The sequence below is a fragment of the Rhineura floridana genome, chromosome 11, assembly GCF_030035675.1.
Source record: "Rhineura floridana isolate rRhiFlo1 chromosome 11, rRhiFlo1.hap2, whole genome shotgun sequence".
Taxonomy (NCBI): Eukaryota; Metazoa; Chordata; class Lepidosauria; order Squamata; family Rhineuridae; genus Rhineura; species Rhineura floridana.
This window is the reverse complement of record NC_084490.1, coordinates 30,692,774-30,710,984: the sequence shown is the minus strand read 5'-3', so window position 1 is coordinate 30,710,984 and position 18,211 is coordinate 30,692,774. Positions and strand designations below refer to the sequence as shown.

Genomic DNA, 18,211 nt, shown 5'->3' with positions numbered 1-18,211 from the left:
TCCCACCAGCAGAAGCCAACACAGCTGTTCTAAACATGGTAGTCTAGCAGCAGCTTGACTCAAGTATGATTGTCCAAAATCTGGCAATACCTTCCTGCTTGGCTCATGCTAATAATTTACTCTGTTTCAGTGCTGCTTAGCTCAGAAAAGAAAAGAGAGTGATCAGTTGCAGCTTTTAAACAAAGTGTTTATGAGGGAGACTATGGTTTGTTCTCATGAGAATGAATGAGAGAAGTTGGGTGACTAGGTGTATGAATGAACAGGAAAGGTGGTGGAATGTGTGGGAATTTGAAATTAAGAAAGGAACATTAAAAGATAAAAATAATTGGCTGGATCAGGCCAGTGGCCCATCTAGTCCAGCATCCTGTTCTCACAGTGGCCAACCAGGTAATCAATAAGCAGGACCTGAGTCCTCTCAGCACTCTCCCTTCCTGCATTTCCCAGCAATTGGTATTCAGAAGCATACTGCCCGCAACAGTGGAGGTAGACCATAGCCATCAGGATTAGTAGTCACTGATAGCTTTATCCCCCTGCATTGCTCTAATTCACTTTTAAAGCCATGCAAGTTAGTGCCCATCACTGCCTCTTGTGGAATCAAATTCCATTGTTTAACTATGTGTGGTATATAGAAGTACTTTAGTTTCTCTGAATCTTTGAACATTAGCTTCATTGCATGACCCAAGTTCTAGCAGTATGAGAGAAGAAGAATGTTTTTCTCCATCCTCTCTCTTGGGAGAAGTGGCCTGATAGCAGTGACTGATGGCACTCTGGCCTCCATCTGTTTCTCTTGAGCAGCATAGGCCAGCAGGATTCTTCTAATGATGTGGCTCAACAGCAGCAGGGCTTAAGCGTGGTTATTCAGAATTTGGTAGCACCTGTCTGCAAGGCCTATGCTAGCGCTTGCTCTATTATCAGTGCTGCATAGCCCAGAATAGAGGAGAGAGTGAACAGTGACAGCTACCAAGTAAAAAGTTTTTATGAGCGAGACTGGGTTAGTGTGCATGTGAGAGATGTGGGCAAGTCAGGTCCTGAGCTATGCCTCATATCAGTTAATTTTGGCTAATGGTTTAAAGTATTTTTATTAAATACTTTACATGAGGAAATCAAGAAAATAATAGGTTGCACTGAATGCAAAAGATTGCAATAACTGTTAGCTGATCCTAGAATCGTGGGAGAAATTCTGTTCAGTTTGCCTTCCTAACTCACACGCTTACTAAGTCAATATGTGTGCTTCAGATGTAGTGAGGGTGTGCTGTATTTGAATGTCTGGAAACAGTTGCTCCTTTCTCAATGCCCAAGTTCACTTTGATCACTGCCCACTTTGGCATGCAGCTCTCTGAAGCCAATAATGAAAGCAACCCTTGGACCAAAAAAGGTTATCCCTCACTAGTTTATATGAGCATACTGTTAAGTATTGTGAGATTAGGAGAAGGAATATTAGAAGATATAATTTTAAGAAGAATAATGTAGTGGAATGACATCATACAAAATGTGCCACAGTGGTATTATCTGTTCACTAACAGCTAAAAACCTATGGTAGGAATGTAGTTATTTCTATCAAACTTCAAAAAGCAGGGAAATTGGGCAGTTATAAGGAATGTACCAGGGGAGCAAGAGACTTTACCTCCTCTCTGAAATATTGTACTGCCCTACAAATTTGTAAAAATGCAAACATAATTTGGGTTGGTCTTTCACAGTTCAATATGCTTCCTGAGTAGCTTGGAAGAATTTAGTAATGTGCCTCTGAGCATATGATGAGTGCTGGCAACACCTGCAATCAGCCCAAATAACAGCAACAAGACATGTGCCGTGCTGTGCTGTTCTCATTTGAGCATGGAGGAAGCAACAATACAAAGACAGTTGATTTAGTTCACATATTCCCGTTAAAGACGATTGATTTACTTTGCAATTTTAGTGAATTTTCCTATGGTAATTTTTTTTCTTTTGCTTCTGTGTCTATGATGTGCTAAATACAGTAACACATTCTTAAACTGCAAGGATTTTTAGATATTAGTGAATTTCCCTGTTTTTTAGAACAGAGGATTGCAAGTTTCGGGTTCCTTTGCAAGTTTTCGGAGAATGGTGTGTGTGATCATTGGCATACTTACGCATTATAATAGGATTTATATATTATGGATTTAAAGGGGAAAACTGTGTTCTAGCTTCTACTTGCCTGCAACGTCATGTGAACAATGTGAATTAAACAGGGATGCAAGTATCACCAATCTCACAATAAGTCGCTGTGTGAACGAGCCATTGGACTGTATGGGGGCTCAGAAATGCATTGTCAGCTGCAACCTCTGGAAGTTCAGTTAGTGGCCACCAGAAGGAGTGTTTTCTCTGTGATAGAAGTTTCATTATGTTACCAACTTCCCTTTAAACTTAGGTAAATGCCAATATTAATGGCATTCCAGCACCTGTTAATTAAATTAGTATTATTTTATTTATTATTATTTATTAAATTTATATCCCACGCTTCATCTCAAAAGGAGCCCAGGATGGCAATCATTCCCAGATCATTGCTGCTACTTAATTTCAAGATGAAATAAAATAATTCATCTCATTTTGCCTCTTTCTGGGTTATCTGATGTATTTTTATGCTGTATGGTGATTTTAATATTGATGTTGTTTAAATTGTTGAATAGTGCCTCCAGACTGAGGTTGGAATTGGTATAAAATATTTTAATAAATAAAAATGAATAAACCAGTGCAGCTGTTTCAACACTGGTGTCACACACTCCAATCACCTAGGCCCATCAGAACATGGGCAGCAACATTCTGAACCAGCTGAAATCTCCAAACATGTCACAGATAGGCAGCCATGCCTTTTTTTGCTATTTCACAAATACAGTATATGGTTCCTCCCAATCTGTATTACTGTATTTATTTATATGAAGCATTTGTATCCCCATCTTTCTATATCAATGTTCAAGATGGCTAACACTAATAAAACCATTGAAATGTTCCTCCAGTATATTACCAACATTACCAACCCTTTTTTGTCAGATGACAAAAAGATGGTGATCGTTGTTACCTTCGTCTTTTCAAAAATTCGCTTTAATCAGTTTTCTTTCATCCACGTCTCTGCCATCTCTTCTCTATGAAGCAAGGAAGCCCCAAGCATGCCATAAATTATATGGCACAGATATTGTTCAAGTCATGCTGTTCTGTCCAGTCAAGGTGACCACAAACTGCTAACTCAGTAATGTATTATGGTTCAATTGTGGCTCAATAAAACAAGTTCTCTTTTGCTATCTTCCTGGAATTGTACAGGTCATCATTTATAGAAGCACATAATTCCAGGCCATGGCTATTACTAGAGCTGCAAGAAACCACCTGACCAGTGTGTCTCCTCCTGACTTCACTCACTTGAGATGATTTGAGATGTAATATTTGTTAATGTAATCTTTGTGTAAACAAACAATAAGTGGGGATCAGGAGTGATGCAGAATTCAGATACTTTTGCTACCATGTCCAGTAATGAAAAAGTTGTATAGGACAAACTTCTTGCCTCCGGGATTGTTAGAGACAGTGAGAATTATGTGTTTAAATATTTTAATAGCTATAATTATTATAGTTTACAGACTTTGGTGCTTTACCTTTTAAAGTTTGTGTTTTAGTTTTAGACAGTTACAACATTGTGCAGGAAAAATGAAATGACTATTATGTGCGAATAACTGTATGAGTATGCACAGGTACACAGATTGTGTACTCGCTAAATGTAATGGATTTCCCTACAGAGAATGGGGTAAAGGGTTGAGAGAGTAATCTTTACGACAAAACTATTTATTTATTTAGCAAAAGTTATATCAGAAAAAACACTTCCTTCCCTAAAGAGAATCTTAGGTATTGAGATTGGCAGACGGGACCGTCTTGGTAGACTCATTAACTTCAGAAGTTCAAGGATAGGTGACCCAGGAGAAGGCATTCTCTTTCACAGCCCCTAAGCACTCCACAGAGGTGGATCTGGCACCTCCACTGCAGGGTTTTTGTCATGTGCTGAAGACACACCTCTTTACCCGAGACTTTGACAACTGAGATATAAGTTTTAGGACCCCAAACAATTGTAAATTGTTTTAACTGATTTCAATATTGCATTTTTATATTGTTGTAACTTGTCATGGGATGTTATGGTGAAATGCAGGTAAGAAACCAATAATGATGATGATGATAAAAATAATAAAAAATAATTTCATAATCAAAATAGTGTTCCACATAATAATACAAATTATTCATTAAAAGTGATAAAAACAGTAGACATAGTAAATTTATCACAATGTAGATGAAATCAAGTTGTAAAAATAAATATACATAATAAAGTTACATGTCTGGGCAGGCTTGCCTAAAGGAAAAAGATTTTATCAGGTGTCAAACATAGTACAACAAAGATGCCTTCTTGATATTAATAGTCAAGGAGTTCCAGAGAATAGGTGCAGCCACACTAAAAGTTCAATTTCTCACAAGTGCGGGACAAACATTATCTTGCACTTGTAAAGGTATAAAAATGTATACTCAGTAATTTATTTATATTATTTATTATTTAATTTGTATCCCACCCTTCCTCCCAGCAGGAGCCCAGGGTGGCAAACAAAGCGCTAAAAACACTTTAAAACATCATAAAAACAGGTCTTAAAATACATTAAAACAAAACAGCATTAAAAACATTTTTTAAAAAGCAAGTTTAAACAAGGGTTAAAAACATTATTAAAAAACATATGAAGCAATTCTAACACAGACGTAGACTGGGATAGGTCTCAAACTAAAAGGCTTGTTGAAAGAGGAAAGTCTTCAAAAGGCGCCGAAAAGATAGTAGAGATGGCACCTGCCTAATATTCAAATGATTAAGTAATGAAGCATTTATAGCACGACATAAAATATCACTCAGGTGCAGAAGAAATCTATAAGCCCATTCTTACAGCAATCTGAATATAGTTTTAGAGGAAGGCCCAACATCTAAGAGCTTCCACAAAGCAATCTTGATGTCTTTGTTTCTCATGCTATAGATGAATGGATTCAATGTGGGAGGAATGATGGTATATATCACAGCAAAAGCAATGTCCAGACCAGAAGAATAATTAGTGGAAGAACTTGCATAGGCAACAATTGCACTGAACATAAGCAAAGAGACAACAGTGAGGTGGGGAAGGCAAGTGGAGAGGGCTTTTTTCTTACCATGAACAGAGGGGATTCTGAGCACTATAGCAAAAATCTGCATGTATGTTATGACAATGTAAATGAGGCATCCTAATCCTAACAAACTCCCTACCACAATAAGCCCAATTTCAACTAAGTAAAAGTCAGAGCAGGAGAGCTTCAGTAACTTTGGAATTTCACAGAAGAACTGGCTGACAACATTAGAACAGAATGTGTTTGCAAAGGTGCCACAAGTATGTACTATGGCATAAAGAAGCCCAGTAATCCATGCAATGACTGCCATCTGAAGGCAGGCTCCTCTGTGCATAATTGTCTCATACTGTAACGGGTTGCAGATGGCAACATACCGGTCATGTGCCATTACAGTTAGAAGTGTAAGATCTGATGCTACAAAGAAGAAATAAAAGAAAACTTGAGCTACACATTCAGAATAAGAAATTGACCAAGTGTTCATAATGGAATTGGTCATAGATTTAGGTACGATGACAGAAACAGAGCCAATGTCCATCATGGCCAAGTTTGTTAGGAAAAAGTACATTGGTGTATGAAGGTGATGATCAAGGGCTACTGCGGCAATGATGAGAAGATTCCCAGTGATGGTTGTCAGGTACAATGCTAGAAACAGAAAGAAGTATAAGATCTGTAGTTCTCGTACTTCCGAGAATTCCCGTAGCAGAAATGTAGACACAGAAGTAAAATTGTTCATTTTGTATTCAGTATTTGTTTGCTATCTGTAGAAAAAGAGAAGTAATGTTGATTGAAACATGATTCATCAATTATAACAATAAAATATATTTATATATTATTTGATTTATCATTTGATTTATATCCCACGCTTCCTCCAAGCAGGAGCCCAACTATTCCTTCACTAAACCAATAGAGGGCAAACAATTATGATTAGCACAGATGCTGAAATAATAAATTTGTCAGCTGAAATTTTTATTGTTGTTATGTGCCTTCAAGTCAACTGATGTCAAACTAACAAATATACATATTTTTTGTAATACAAGGTAAGATTGATTATGAGGTAACTTACATTTTCTATTCCTGCATAGTCTTCCTCATGGATAGCAAACTCCAGATGTTGTTGGACTACAACTCCCATCAGCTGCAGTCAGGATGATCAGAGATGGTGGCAACTGTAATCCAATAACATCTGGAGAACATGACATTGCCTACCCCTTTCCTGCATTGTTTCAGTGGGGAGGGATTCTTAGTAAACATGCTAATAAACATATGAGGTGGTCAAGTCGCTTTCTAACCATTTTCTTTACCTTGGGAAGAAAGCTCTCATTGATGTCACTTGGAAACGCATTTCAAATAGAAACTGCAGCTGTATAGCTGTGGTTTCAGGCAGAACTGCCAACTGAAAAATATGTTGTGTCTGCTCCCTAATGCAATACCTGATTGGGACAAATTGTTAATTAAACACCTGTCACAAGTGAATCATTCTATACCATTCCTGACAGGCTAAGATTCCTGACCTCATGGGAGTAGAGGTGCCTTCAATTAGTCAGTTGTAATGATGATCAATAAACTGCTACAGCAAAGAATGCCAGAGCAAATATTTTACAAGGTCACAGATATCTTCTCAGGATGGGCACTACCCCTATGGATGGGTCCCAGAGAAACAATCCCACAGAATCCCAGAGAACTATTTCTTCATTTGACATGTATCTAAGCTAACTTCCACAAAAATGCCTTTCATGTTTTAGGCTAGTTAATGCCAAAGGGGACTGGCTTGTGCTATGGCATGCACATGTAATTTGTTTTTGTGTTAGCTGTGCCAGCCAAATGGGGACACATAGGGACTTTTTTTTACCAGGGCTGTACACAGCTTCTCAATCTGCCATGTGGTTCTGATGTGTAGGCCCCAGTCTTTCATGTCCTGACCAAAGGAACAGACGTCCCAACCTTGGTACAGCTCCAAAGAAATTCAGGAGGTGGGTCAAAATATTTTTTAAACCCTATTTGAAGTATATGGTGAGGAGGGGTCAGGGGAGGGAGGATATGTTTTGTATCTTTCCTCCCCCTCCCCCAATTGAAAGCAGGAAGATACCATCATGTGGGATGCTACTCATTTGTGATTTGGATGACAAGAAAATGATGATGTGTGATAGACATTAACTATCTGTATCAGGTTTATTTGCGTGTTCATCTCCTGATGATTGCAACAAAAGGTGACTATTTGCATGTCAGAATTCATTGATCTCCCAATAGCTTACATATCACCTCACACACAACACTAGTCTATCTGAAGGCAGTTCAAAGAAACATAGGAACCTGCATTATACAACTTCAGACCATTGGTACGACTACCTTAATGGTTTCTACTCTGGCTAGCCATTTTTTTCAGGATTTCAGGCAGGAGTCTTTCCCAGTCCTACCTGGAGACACTAAGAACTGATCGTGGGATATGCCACCAAGTTATGACCCTTCTCCATGACTATCTTTCCTAGTATTGTTTTCTCTGTCAGGGGAATAGGAGTCTCCTCTCAGCATCCTTCACAAACTACACTTCACAGGATTCTTTGGGGGAAGCCATGACTGTCTCAAGTGAAATCAAAGTCTGGTGTGGGTGTGGCCCCATGATTAGGCAAGCCAAGCAGATGTGAGTCTGGCTTTTAGAACACTGACAGTTGGTTCTTACTGAGCATGCCCGACATTATCATTGAGTTCAAGGCAAAATCTCTTAAATTAATTAAAAATCAGTCAGGTGTTTTGTTAACTTTTAAAGTGCAGAAGATGAAGGTCAGACTATGGGGCAAGGTCAGTAATAGAATTAGAGATACTCTGTGAACATGGCTGATTTAAATAAATTTCAACAAATTATGAGAACTCTGACAGAAAAAAATCCAAAGGGGGTCTGTTTTTTTCTCTGTTTTTACACTTTGAACTGTCCATTCTCTCTGACTTTTTTGTGTATCACCATGAAACTTTAGAGGGTTGTTAAGCAAGTGTTTCTGAGTTCAGGACTATGCGTTTTGTAAGATTTTGTTTTGAAATGTGCTTATGGGAAGTATCAGAATGGCATGTGGGGGGTATTTTCAATTTAACATTGCGGAATGGGGAAACTCCATACTGGCTATATTCTCATAATATGGAAGAGGAGCAGCATAGTTGATCACTATGCTCTGCAGGTGAGAGCCTCCTGCAGTCACTGTCTTATCAGGAGGTCCATTATGCGCAACGTAGTAGATGGACCATTAGTGTAGTGGCACTTACCCTTTGGAATTCCCTCCCTTTAAATTTTAGAGAGGCACCATCTTTTTGGTGTCTACTGAAGACCTTCTTCTTTCAACAAGCCATTTAGTTAGAAATATTATCCCAATCTGTGTTGGTATTGGAAATACTTTTTAAGATGCTTTTAAAGCTTTTTTTAAAAGATGCTATTATATATCTTTGTTTTAATGTGTTTTTAAAGATGTTTTTTGTTTAAATCTATTTTCAAGCCTTTTAATGATATTTTAAAGTATTTGATGTTTTTGTTTTCCACTCTGGAACCCTAGTGGGAGGAAGGGTGGGATATAAATTCAATAAACAAACAAATAAATAAATAATATTTGGCATAGGTTCATTCTTCCATCATCACACACATGCAGCACCATTGAATAAACAGTAATTTCAGAGCGTTAGTAGGATACAATAATTCTTGCATTGGTTTGTACTATAGTATTATACTGTTCATGTTAATATATGAGACCATTTGAAAATAGATATGTGACAGGAAAAGAAATAGCTGACAAACACATCTCCTCTTAAATAGCTTTGTTTTGTTTGTTTTTAAAGTTGTTTTGTTTTTAGTGTATTTTAAGGTCTGTTTTTATGATGTTTTAAAGTTTTTAGCATTTTTGTTTGCTGCCCTCTGCTTCTGCTGGGAGGAAAGGTGGGATATAAATCAAATCATCACCACCACCACCACCACCGTCGTCGTCGTCGTCGTCGTCGTCATCATCATCATGTAGATTGAACCAAAATAATAAGAAGCAACCGAATCCCCTTAAAGGTTTTGGACTACCTTTAATTGTAAGATCCAATTTCTCCTCCAGCTGCTTTAAGGGTTCAGTGTATTGATGAGGTGCAAGTTCATGCATCCTCGTAACCAGGCATTTTCTATTATTCTCTGGCACTTAACACAGTAGATGCAGCTGTAGATTTTGCCTTTTAAGATTGCATATGTAAAGATGATAATTGCCAAATATTGCATCAGGAAATAGTGACAGCATGAATGGGAAGGAGAGTTATTAAAGTATGTTTGGGCTTTGGGGATCTTACTCCTAAGAGTCTGGTACACCTGATTAGAAAATGCAGTTGGAAACCTCCTGAGCTCTGTGTTGCTTCTTCTCATTTCTAGCGAACATAAATAATTAGTGCCTACAGTATGCATCCTCTCAGTGCATGAAAAACAGTCACATTTGTGGGTGAAATCTGTGTATAACTTTTTCTCAAATATCCAAGTACAGTTGCCAAATCATTTAGTGTTGAGGTACCAGGATAGTCTGGGTGGGGGAACCCCCTATATGAAAGAAAGGGATAGAGCACGATATCTGAACTTTGAACCAGAAGGGGCCCTTTGACTGTACCGAGTGCATTTGAAGAAAATCCTTGGCTTCTAAATGGTGATGGAAGATTGTGGATGGAATAGCACCCTCCATTTTAAATTTATGCATGAAAACCAGTATTGCTTTGTATGCCAGCAGAACACTCACATAGTAATCAAGATGTGATGTCTTTTTAGTATCCTTCATTGTAGTATCATCCAGATACCAATACTGAGAGGCCTGCACCCTGTATTACTACTTCACACACATATTCACCTGGCCCCATTGCCCTCCCTACATCAATTGAGTTAGGCAGGAGCCAGTTCAATCAACACAAGGAGTTATGAAACTGATTGTATTGCATCTCTTGTCAAAATATCATCCAGTGGTACTCCCTACCCTGCTGTGGGCTTACACCAACCCAGCTAGGTTACTGTCTGTCACCATTTTGATTTTCTCACAATAATCTAGTAGGAGTATTGTGTTGGAAATTTCACCTCAATCAGTGTGTTGTGTTGCTCTTGCTCTGAATCTAAAACCATTGGGGGCAATAAATATAGTCAGTCAGTTGAAAGGGCCCCTGCTTGAATTATCTCCTTGTTACTTTCCTGACGTTTAAGCTTACCTTTGATTTGTTAGCCATCGAGCCTGTCTTAAACAGTTTCAACTCATTTCACTGTTATTTTAGGCCAGTCACGACATGAAAGTTTCCTTTACAATGTGGGAGGCCATGTTGTTCTCCTGCTCCAGTTTGGTCCATTGAGCTATTTCTTGCATCTATCTATCTATGTATGTATGCGTGCATTAAATTTATATCCCTCCCTTCCTTCGAAAGGAGCCAAGGATGGCAAGAACTAGCAATAAAAAGCTAGCAATAAAAAAATTAAACAAACTGAAAACTATCTAGAAAGAGTTCCAATGCAAATGCAGACTGGGAAAGACCTGTTTTCATTTCTGCAGCACTGTACATTGTGCACATATGCGTACTAGGTAGCCGACAGCTTGGCCTCCTGTCATGAAAACAAGTTTCTACAGGCTGTTTGTGGGAAACAGAAGGAGAGGAAATGGAAGAGGCAATTCTAAGAAGAGGACTCAGAGTGGCTTCTTTCATACGCTACCAAGCCTGCTTCTTTTCTCTGAGTGATACTAGTTGTCTGACAGTGCTGGGACAGCAAAGTGGCCCATCACAATGACTATGATGGCAGTCTGGCCACCATCTGGTTTTCCCACCAGCAGAAGCCAACACAGCTGTTCTAAACATGGTAGTCTAGCAGCAGCTTGACTCAAGTATGATTGTCCAAAATCTGGCAATACCTTCCTGCTTGGCTCATGCTAATAATTTACTCTGTTTCAGTGCTGCTTAGCTCAGAAAAGAAAAGAGAGTGATCAGTTGCAGCTTTTAAACAAAGTGTTTATGAGGGAGACTATGGTTTGTTCTCATGAGAATGAATGAGAGAAGTTGGGTGACTAGGTGTATGAATGAACAGGAAAGGTGGTGGAATGTGTGGGAATTTGAAATTAAGAAAGGAACATTAAAAGATAAAAATAATTGGCTGGATCAGGCCAGTGGCCCATCTAGTCCAGCATCCTGTTCTCACAGTGGCCAACCAGGTAATCAATAAGCAGGACCTGAGTCCTCTCAGCACTCTCCCTTCCTGCATTTCCCAGCAATTGGTATTCAGAAGCATACTGCCCGCAACAGTGGAGGTAGACCATAGCCATCAGGATTAGTAGTCACTGATAGCTTTATCCCCCTGCATTGCTCTAATTCACTTTTAAAGCCATGCAAGTTAGTGCCCATCACTGCCTCTTGTGGAATCAAATTCCATTGTTTAACTATGTGTTGTATATAGAAGTACTTTAGTTTCTCTGAATCTTCGAACATTAGCTTCATTGCATGTCCCCAAGTTCTAGCATTATGAGAGAGATAGAATTTGTTTCTCTATCCCGTTTCTTGGGGGAAGTGGCCTGAAAGCAGTGACTGTGATGGCACTCTGGCCTCCCTCTGCTACTCCTGACCGGGAGAAGCCAACAGGACTCTTCCTTTTTTTTTTTTCAATAATTTTTATTCAGATTTTCATAAAACATACAAGACGAAATCATAAAACATTCAAAGACAAAAAACAAAATCAAAAATAGTTAAACAAAAAGAAAAAAAGAAAAAAAAAAAACAAAAATAAAAAATAAAGAGTAAAATATTGACTTCCCATTTGTCAAAGATCAAATCAGTTATAAGTCTATAATATATAACAATCCTGTCTCTTAAGTCATATTATAAAATCACTTTCCTCCAGTAGTTATCTTACTTAATCATCAAATCTCATAAACATTACTTTATTCTTTCCACAAAAAGTCAAAGAGAGCTTTCAATTCTTTAAGAAATATATCTATCAATTTTTTTTCCAGATAAGCATATCGATTAATCCATCTCATTACTAATTATGATAATCTTATTGTCATAACCATAGTCAAAATAAACATTTCAATTAATCCATCACATCAGAATCTGTTAGGTTCAGTAATTTCAGTAGCCATTGTTCTATTATCCCTATTAGTTCCATTTTCCATCTTCCATCTTCAGTAGTCTTGTTAAGTCCAGTAATTTCAGTATCCAATCTTCCATTATCAGTATTCCATAATAATCTTGCTGTCAAAGCCATAGTCATATAGTAAGAGTCTGATGGGAATTACCTCTATCCCAAATATTTTCTTGCCATCCATTCTGAATAGGTTGCTGAAATACTGCTGTAAAATCATATCTCTGTTCTTTTTTTCAAAATACACTGGGTCATCTCTTGAAAGTTTTTCCATTGTCACATGGCTGCAGTTAATTCCATAGATTTTCTCTATATTGGGCTCCATCACATCATTCCAGTCCAGAAGATTATCCATGCCATTGATAACTTTATCTCTAGAATCTTCATTAATTTCTTCAGAGATAACATTGAGTTCCAAACAATAGATTTTATTTCTAAAGTCCATAGACTCCAAATCTTGTTCCTGTTCCACGTTTGTTCCAATCTCCGGGATCTCCTCTCTCACAGGGACCCCTGTTCCAGTCTCCAGGGTCTCCTCTCTCACAGGGACCCCTGTTCCAGTCTCCAGGGTCTCCTCTCTCACAAGGACCCCTATGTCTTTAATCTCCTGTGTCTCCAAACAATAGATTTTGTTTCTAAAGTCCATAGACTCCAAATCTTTTTCCTGTTCCACGTTTGTTCCAATCTCCGGGGTCTCCTCTCTCACAGGGACCCCTTCCAGGGTCACCTCTCTCACAGGGACCCCTATATCTTTAATCTCCTGCTTCATTTTACTCAATTCAATTTTCAGCTCCTTACAACCCTGTCGCAGGTTTTGTTTCGTTATCTCAATCTCATCCATTATTTTCTGAAACATAGTTATTTCCAGATTCTCAGCCACTTTCTTAATTGCCATTTTAAAAGAAAAATATAGGAAAACCACTTCTTATTTCAGCAACAATTGGGTTAATACTCCAAACTTGGTGACATCACAGTATAAACAGAGCAGACAGCCTTATCTCTCCATGCTTAAGTAAACAAAATGCAGTTCCCAGGATCGAAACAATTAATGGCGGTCGTCAGGAAACAGATTCGTCAAAATAAAATAGACCAAAAAGAGAGTAGTCTCAGACAATATAATATTCTTCAAAATAAAAATCTGGAATAGAAATCCCTCTTCTGTGTATATCTTTAGAATGCAAATCCAGGACAGCTTTTTGCAACAAAAACAGAGATAAGCTATTAATTAGTGAGTAGCAGAGAGAAGTTATGGCTCCCCAGTGAGATGTCAAAAACCGATCAATCTGGCAAATCTCTTTTAAACAGCAACAATTTAAGTCAAGTAAAAGAAAAATATAGAAAGAAGGGTGCTTGCCTGTTAGTGCGTTCTCTCTTAGAAGATAAGATGAACGTTCGCTTTATCAGATAGAGCTTGTTGTTGAAAATCCGTCCCACCTTCGTCGGCTGGACCTCGTCCCATAAATTAATGAGATCTGGTCGTCCCAACAAAAATAGGCTTTGAGGTTAATCTCTTCGTTTCTCCCTACCCGGGAGAAGTTTAATCAGTCAAAAAAAAAAAAAATCTGACTGATATATCTGAATAAGCTTCTTTTGAGGCAGGAGCCCGTCTCAAAAGCAGGCACAGGCTAAGTCACCCTTCCCGGAAGGACTCTTCCAATATGGTGGCCAACAACAGCTGGCTCAAACATGGGTATCCCAAATTTGGTAATACTTGTCTGCTAGGCTTATGCTAGCTCTTACTCTATTATCAGTGCTGCATAGCCCAGAAAAGAGAGAGTGAACAGTGATAGCTACCAAGTAAAAAGTATTTATGAGGGAGACTAGGATTTGTGTGCATGAAAGAGACAGTGGGTGAATAAACACGTGGGCATGTCAGGTCCTAAGCTATGCCTCATATCAATCAGTTTCAGGCATATGGTTTAAAGTATTTTTATTAAAGACTTTACATAAGAAAATCAAGAAAATAATAGGTTGCACTGAATGCAAAAGATAGCAATAACTGTCAGCTGATCCTAGAAATGTGGGAGAAATTATTATTTATTTTATTTATTATTTTGTTTTATTAAATTTATATAACGCTCCATAGCCGAAGCTCTCTGGGCGGTTCACAACAATCAAACATCAATACAAAAACCACAAATTTAAACAATTTAAAAACAATTTTAAAATTTGTAAATTCTTAGAAAAATTAAAAACAATTTTGTCACGTACTAAAATGCCTGGGAGAAGAGGAAAGTTTTAAGCTGGCTCCAAAAATATAGTAATGTTGGCGCCAGGCATACCTCCTCAGGAAGATTGTTCCATAATTCGGGGGCCACCACTGAAAAGCCCCTTTTTCTTGTTACTACCCTCCGAGCTTCCCTATGAGTAGGCACCCGGAGGAGGGTCTTCGATATTGAGAGTAGTGTACGGGTAGGTTCATATCGGGGAAGGCGTTCCATCAGGTATTGTGGTCCCGAGCCGTATAAGGCTTTATTGGTTAACATCAGCTGAATCGGGCCCGGAAACATATAGGCAGCCAATGAAAGCGGGCCAGAATCGGTGTTATATGTTTGGACCGCCGGGTTCCTGTTATCAATCTGGCCGCTGCATTTTGCACGAGCTGCAGTTTCCGAACCGTCTTCAAAGGCAGCCCCACGTAGAGCGCATTGCAGTAATCTAATTTAGAGGTTACCAGAGCATAAACAACTGAAGCGAGGTTCTCTCTGTCCAGATAGGGACATAGCTGGGCCACCAGCCGAAGTTGGTAAAAAGCACTCCGTGCCACCAAGGCTACCGGTGCCTCAAGTGACAGGGATGGTTCTAAAAGAACTCCCAAGCTATGAACCTGCTCCTACAGGGGGAGTGCAACCCCATCCAGAACGGGTCGAACATCCGCCATCCGGTCAGGAGACCCCCCCCACTAACAGCATCTCAGTCTTGTCTGGATTGAGCCTCAGTTTGTTAGCTCTCATCCAGTCCATTGTCGCAGCCAGGCACTGGTTGAGCACATTGACAGCCTCACCTGAAAAAGACAAAAAAGAGAAGTAGAGCTGCGTGTCATCAGCATACTGATGGCAACACACCCCAAAACTTCTGATGACCGCACCCAGCGGCTTCATGTAGATATTAAAAAGCATGGGGGACAGAACTGACCCCTGCGGAACTCCATACTGGAGAGTCCAGGGTGTCGAGCAATGCTCCCCAAGCACTACCTTCTGGAGACATCCCGCCAAGTAGGAGCGGAACCACTTTCAAGCAGTGCCGCCAACTCCCAAATCAGCGAGTCTCCCCAGAAGGATACCATGGTCGATGGTATCGAAAGCCACTGAGAGATCAAGGAGAATCAACAGAGTCACACTCCCCCTGTCTTTCTCCCGACAAAGGTCATCATACAGGGCGACCAAGACTGTCTCCGTACCAAAACCAGGCCTGAAGGCCGACTGAAATAGATCCAGATAATCGGTCTCATCCAAGAGTGTCTGGAGCTGGCCGGCAACCACTCGTTCCAGGACCTTGCCCAGGAATGGAACATTTGCTACCGGCCTGTAATTATTAAGATTTTCTGGGTCTAGGGACGGTTTCTTCAGAAGTGGTCTTACTACCGCCTCTTTCAGGCAGCCAGGGACCACTCCCTCTCGCAATGAGGCATTAATCACTTCCCTGGCCCAGCCGGCTGTTCCAGTCCTGCTAGCTTTTATTAGCCAAGAGGGGCAAGGATCCAACCTAGAAGTGGTTGCACGGACCAGTCCAAGCACCTTGTCAATGTCCTCAAGCTGTACCAACTGAAACTCATCCAAGAAATCAGGACAAGGACAAGCTCTGGATACCTCATTCGATTCAACTGCTATAACATTGGAGTCTAAGTCCTGGCGGATGCAAAAGATTTTATCCTGGAAGTGCCTAGCAAATTCATTGCAGCGGGCCACAGATGGTTCCACCGTGTCCCTAGGGCCAGAATGCAGTAGTCCTCGGACAATTTTGAAAAGCTCCGCCAGGCGGGAAATGGATGATGTAATAGTGGCAGCAAAATATTGCTTTTTTGCTGCCCTCACTGCCCCTAAGTACAACTTAGTGTAGGCACTTACCAGTGCATGATTGCATCCATCAGGAGTTCTCGTCCATCTGCACTCAAGCCGTCTCCTAGACTGTTTCATCGCTCTCAGCTCCAGAGTATACCATGGAGCTGTATGAGCTCTACACAGGAGAGGGCGCGCAGGAGCGATCATGTCAACTGCCCGGGTCATTTCTGTATTCCACAGTTCAACCAGGGTTTCGACAGGAGCGCCAGCCCTATCAGCCGGAAAACTCCCCAGAGCCCTTTGAAAATCATCAGGAATCATCAGTCTCTGGGGGCGGACCATCTTAATAGGTCCCCACCCTTGCAGAGGGGAAAAGCCGCTGTAAGTCTAAACCTCAACAAGCGGTGATCTGTCCATGACAGAGGGACTGATGTAAAACTCCCAACATTCAGATCACCATCCCCATGTCCAGTTGCGAAAACCAAATCAAGAGTACGTCCTGCTACATGCATTGGGCCAATAGCATATTGTGACAGCCCCATGGTTGTCATGGAAACCATGAAGTCCTGAGCCACCCCAGATAAGGTGGCCTCGGCATGGATGTTGACATCCCCCAGCACTAACAGTCTGGGGGATCTCAACAATACATCCGAGACCACCTCCGTCAGCTCAGTTAGGGAGTCCATTGGGCAGCTAGGTGGGCAGTACACCAACAGAATCCCTAATCTGTCCCGTTGGCTCAACGCAAGATGTAAACACTCCAGATCAGTAGTCACATGGACAGGGTGCCTGGAGAGGGAGATGGAACTCCTATAGACCATAGCAACCCCCCCTCCCCGACCCTCAGATCTACCCTGATACTGAATCAAGTACCCCGGTGGGCATAGCTGGGAGAGACTAACTCCTCCCTGCTCACCCACCCAGGTCTCAGTTATACATGCCAGATCGGCTGCCTCATCCACAATTAAGTCATGAATGAGAGAGATCTTATTATGTACCGATCTGGCATTTAGAAGCAGCATCCGGAGATCCGAGAGTTGGCTGATAGGACAACCAACAAACCTGTGGGTGTGGGGGAGACTGGAACAAGGCACAGTCATTAACTGCCTGGGCCGCGTTCCTCTCACCTGGCAAGTCTTCCCCACAACGCCATATCTCCCCCTACCCGTCACTACACCAATTGGGGCCCCCTCAAATCTTCCCACTTGGCTCTGAATCCTCTCTCCCAGGCACATGATGCAAACCCAAAAACTTACACACATAATCCACAAACACATTAACTCACATCACACATCACCACACTCTCACACAAAAACAAGCTGCAAATAAATACTAAAGCAGCAATAATAACAACTCTCTTTCCAAATAAAAATTGGGCAACGATGATAACAGCCAGAAGAGCAGCAGCAATAGCAACTGACAGCAGTCACAACTCTCCTTCCTCGAGCAGCGGTGACGCCTCTCTCCCGGCAGGCAGGCAGAAGAATTAACCACAGCTGAGCAAACGTCCGGGATCCAGTCCTGCAAGGCGCTACACCAGCCGATCTGCAACAGTCCAACTGGGAAAGACAACGAGGGCAACGACCAAAAAGAGCAGCAGCACTGTCACAAACGACAACAGCACTGTCCCTCCAGCAAACGACAACAATAGCGGCAACACCCCCGCCGCTTGAGGGCTCCCTCCGCGTCGCACCTCCAGAACCAAAGCCAAAAAGACAAAGCGGGCGGGGCACACAAGACAAGCGACCGCAAGCAACCGCAAGCAGCAGGACAAGTAGCCGCAAGAGGCACAGGGAAGTGGCAAGGCCACCCTCTCCCCTGCAGCCTGCAATATTGCAATAGATGGCAAGCGGATGACAAGCGGCCGTGATGGCAGATTGGTTGGTCGTCGTGATCCTAAAAAAAAAAGTGGTGGCGGCGGCGGCGATGCAGGAAGCAAGGGAGAGCAGCACAGTCTGGTAGTCTGGCAGCAAAGCCC

General features: G+C 40.9%; 1 protein-coding gene across 1 annotated transcript; it reads right to left on the bottom strand.

Moving 5' to 3' along the window:
* Positions 1-4,912: 4,912 nt before the first annotated feature.
* LOC133366863 (olfactory receptor 14A16-like) lies at positions 4,913-5,860 on the bottom strand. Its single transcript, XM_061590401.1, has one exon. The coding sequence runs from the start codon at positions 5,858-5,860 to the stop codon at positions 4,913-4,915; it is 948 nt and encodes a 315-aa protein (XP_061446385.1).
* Positions 5,861-18,211: the final 12,351 nt, after the last annotated feature.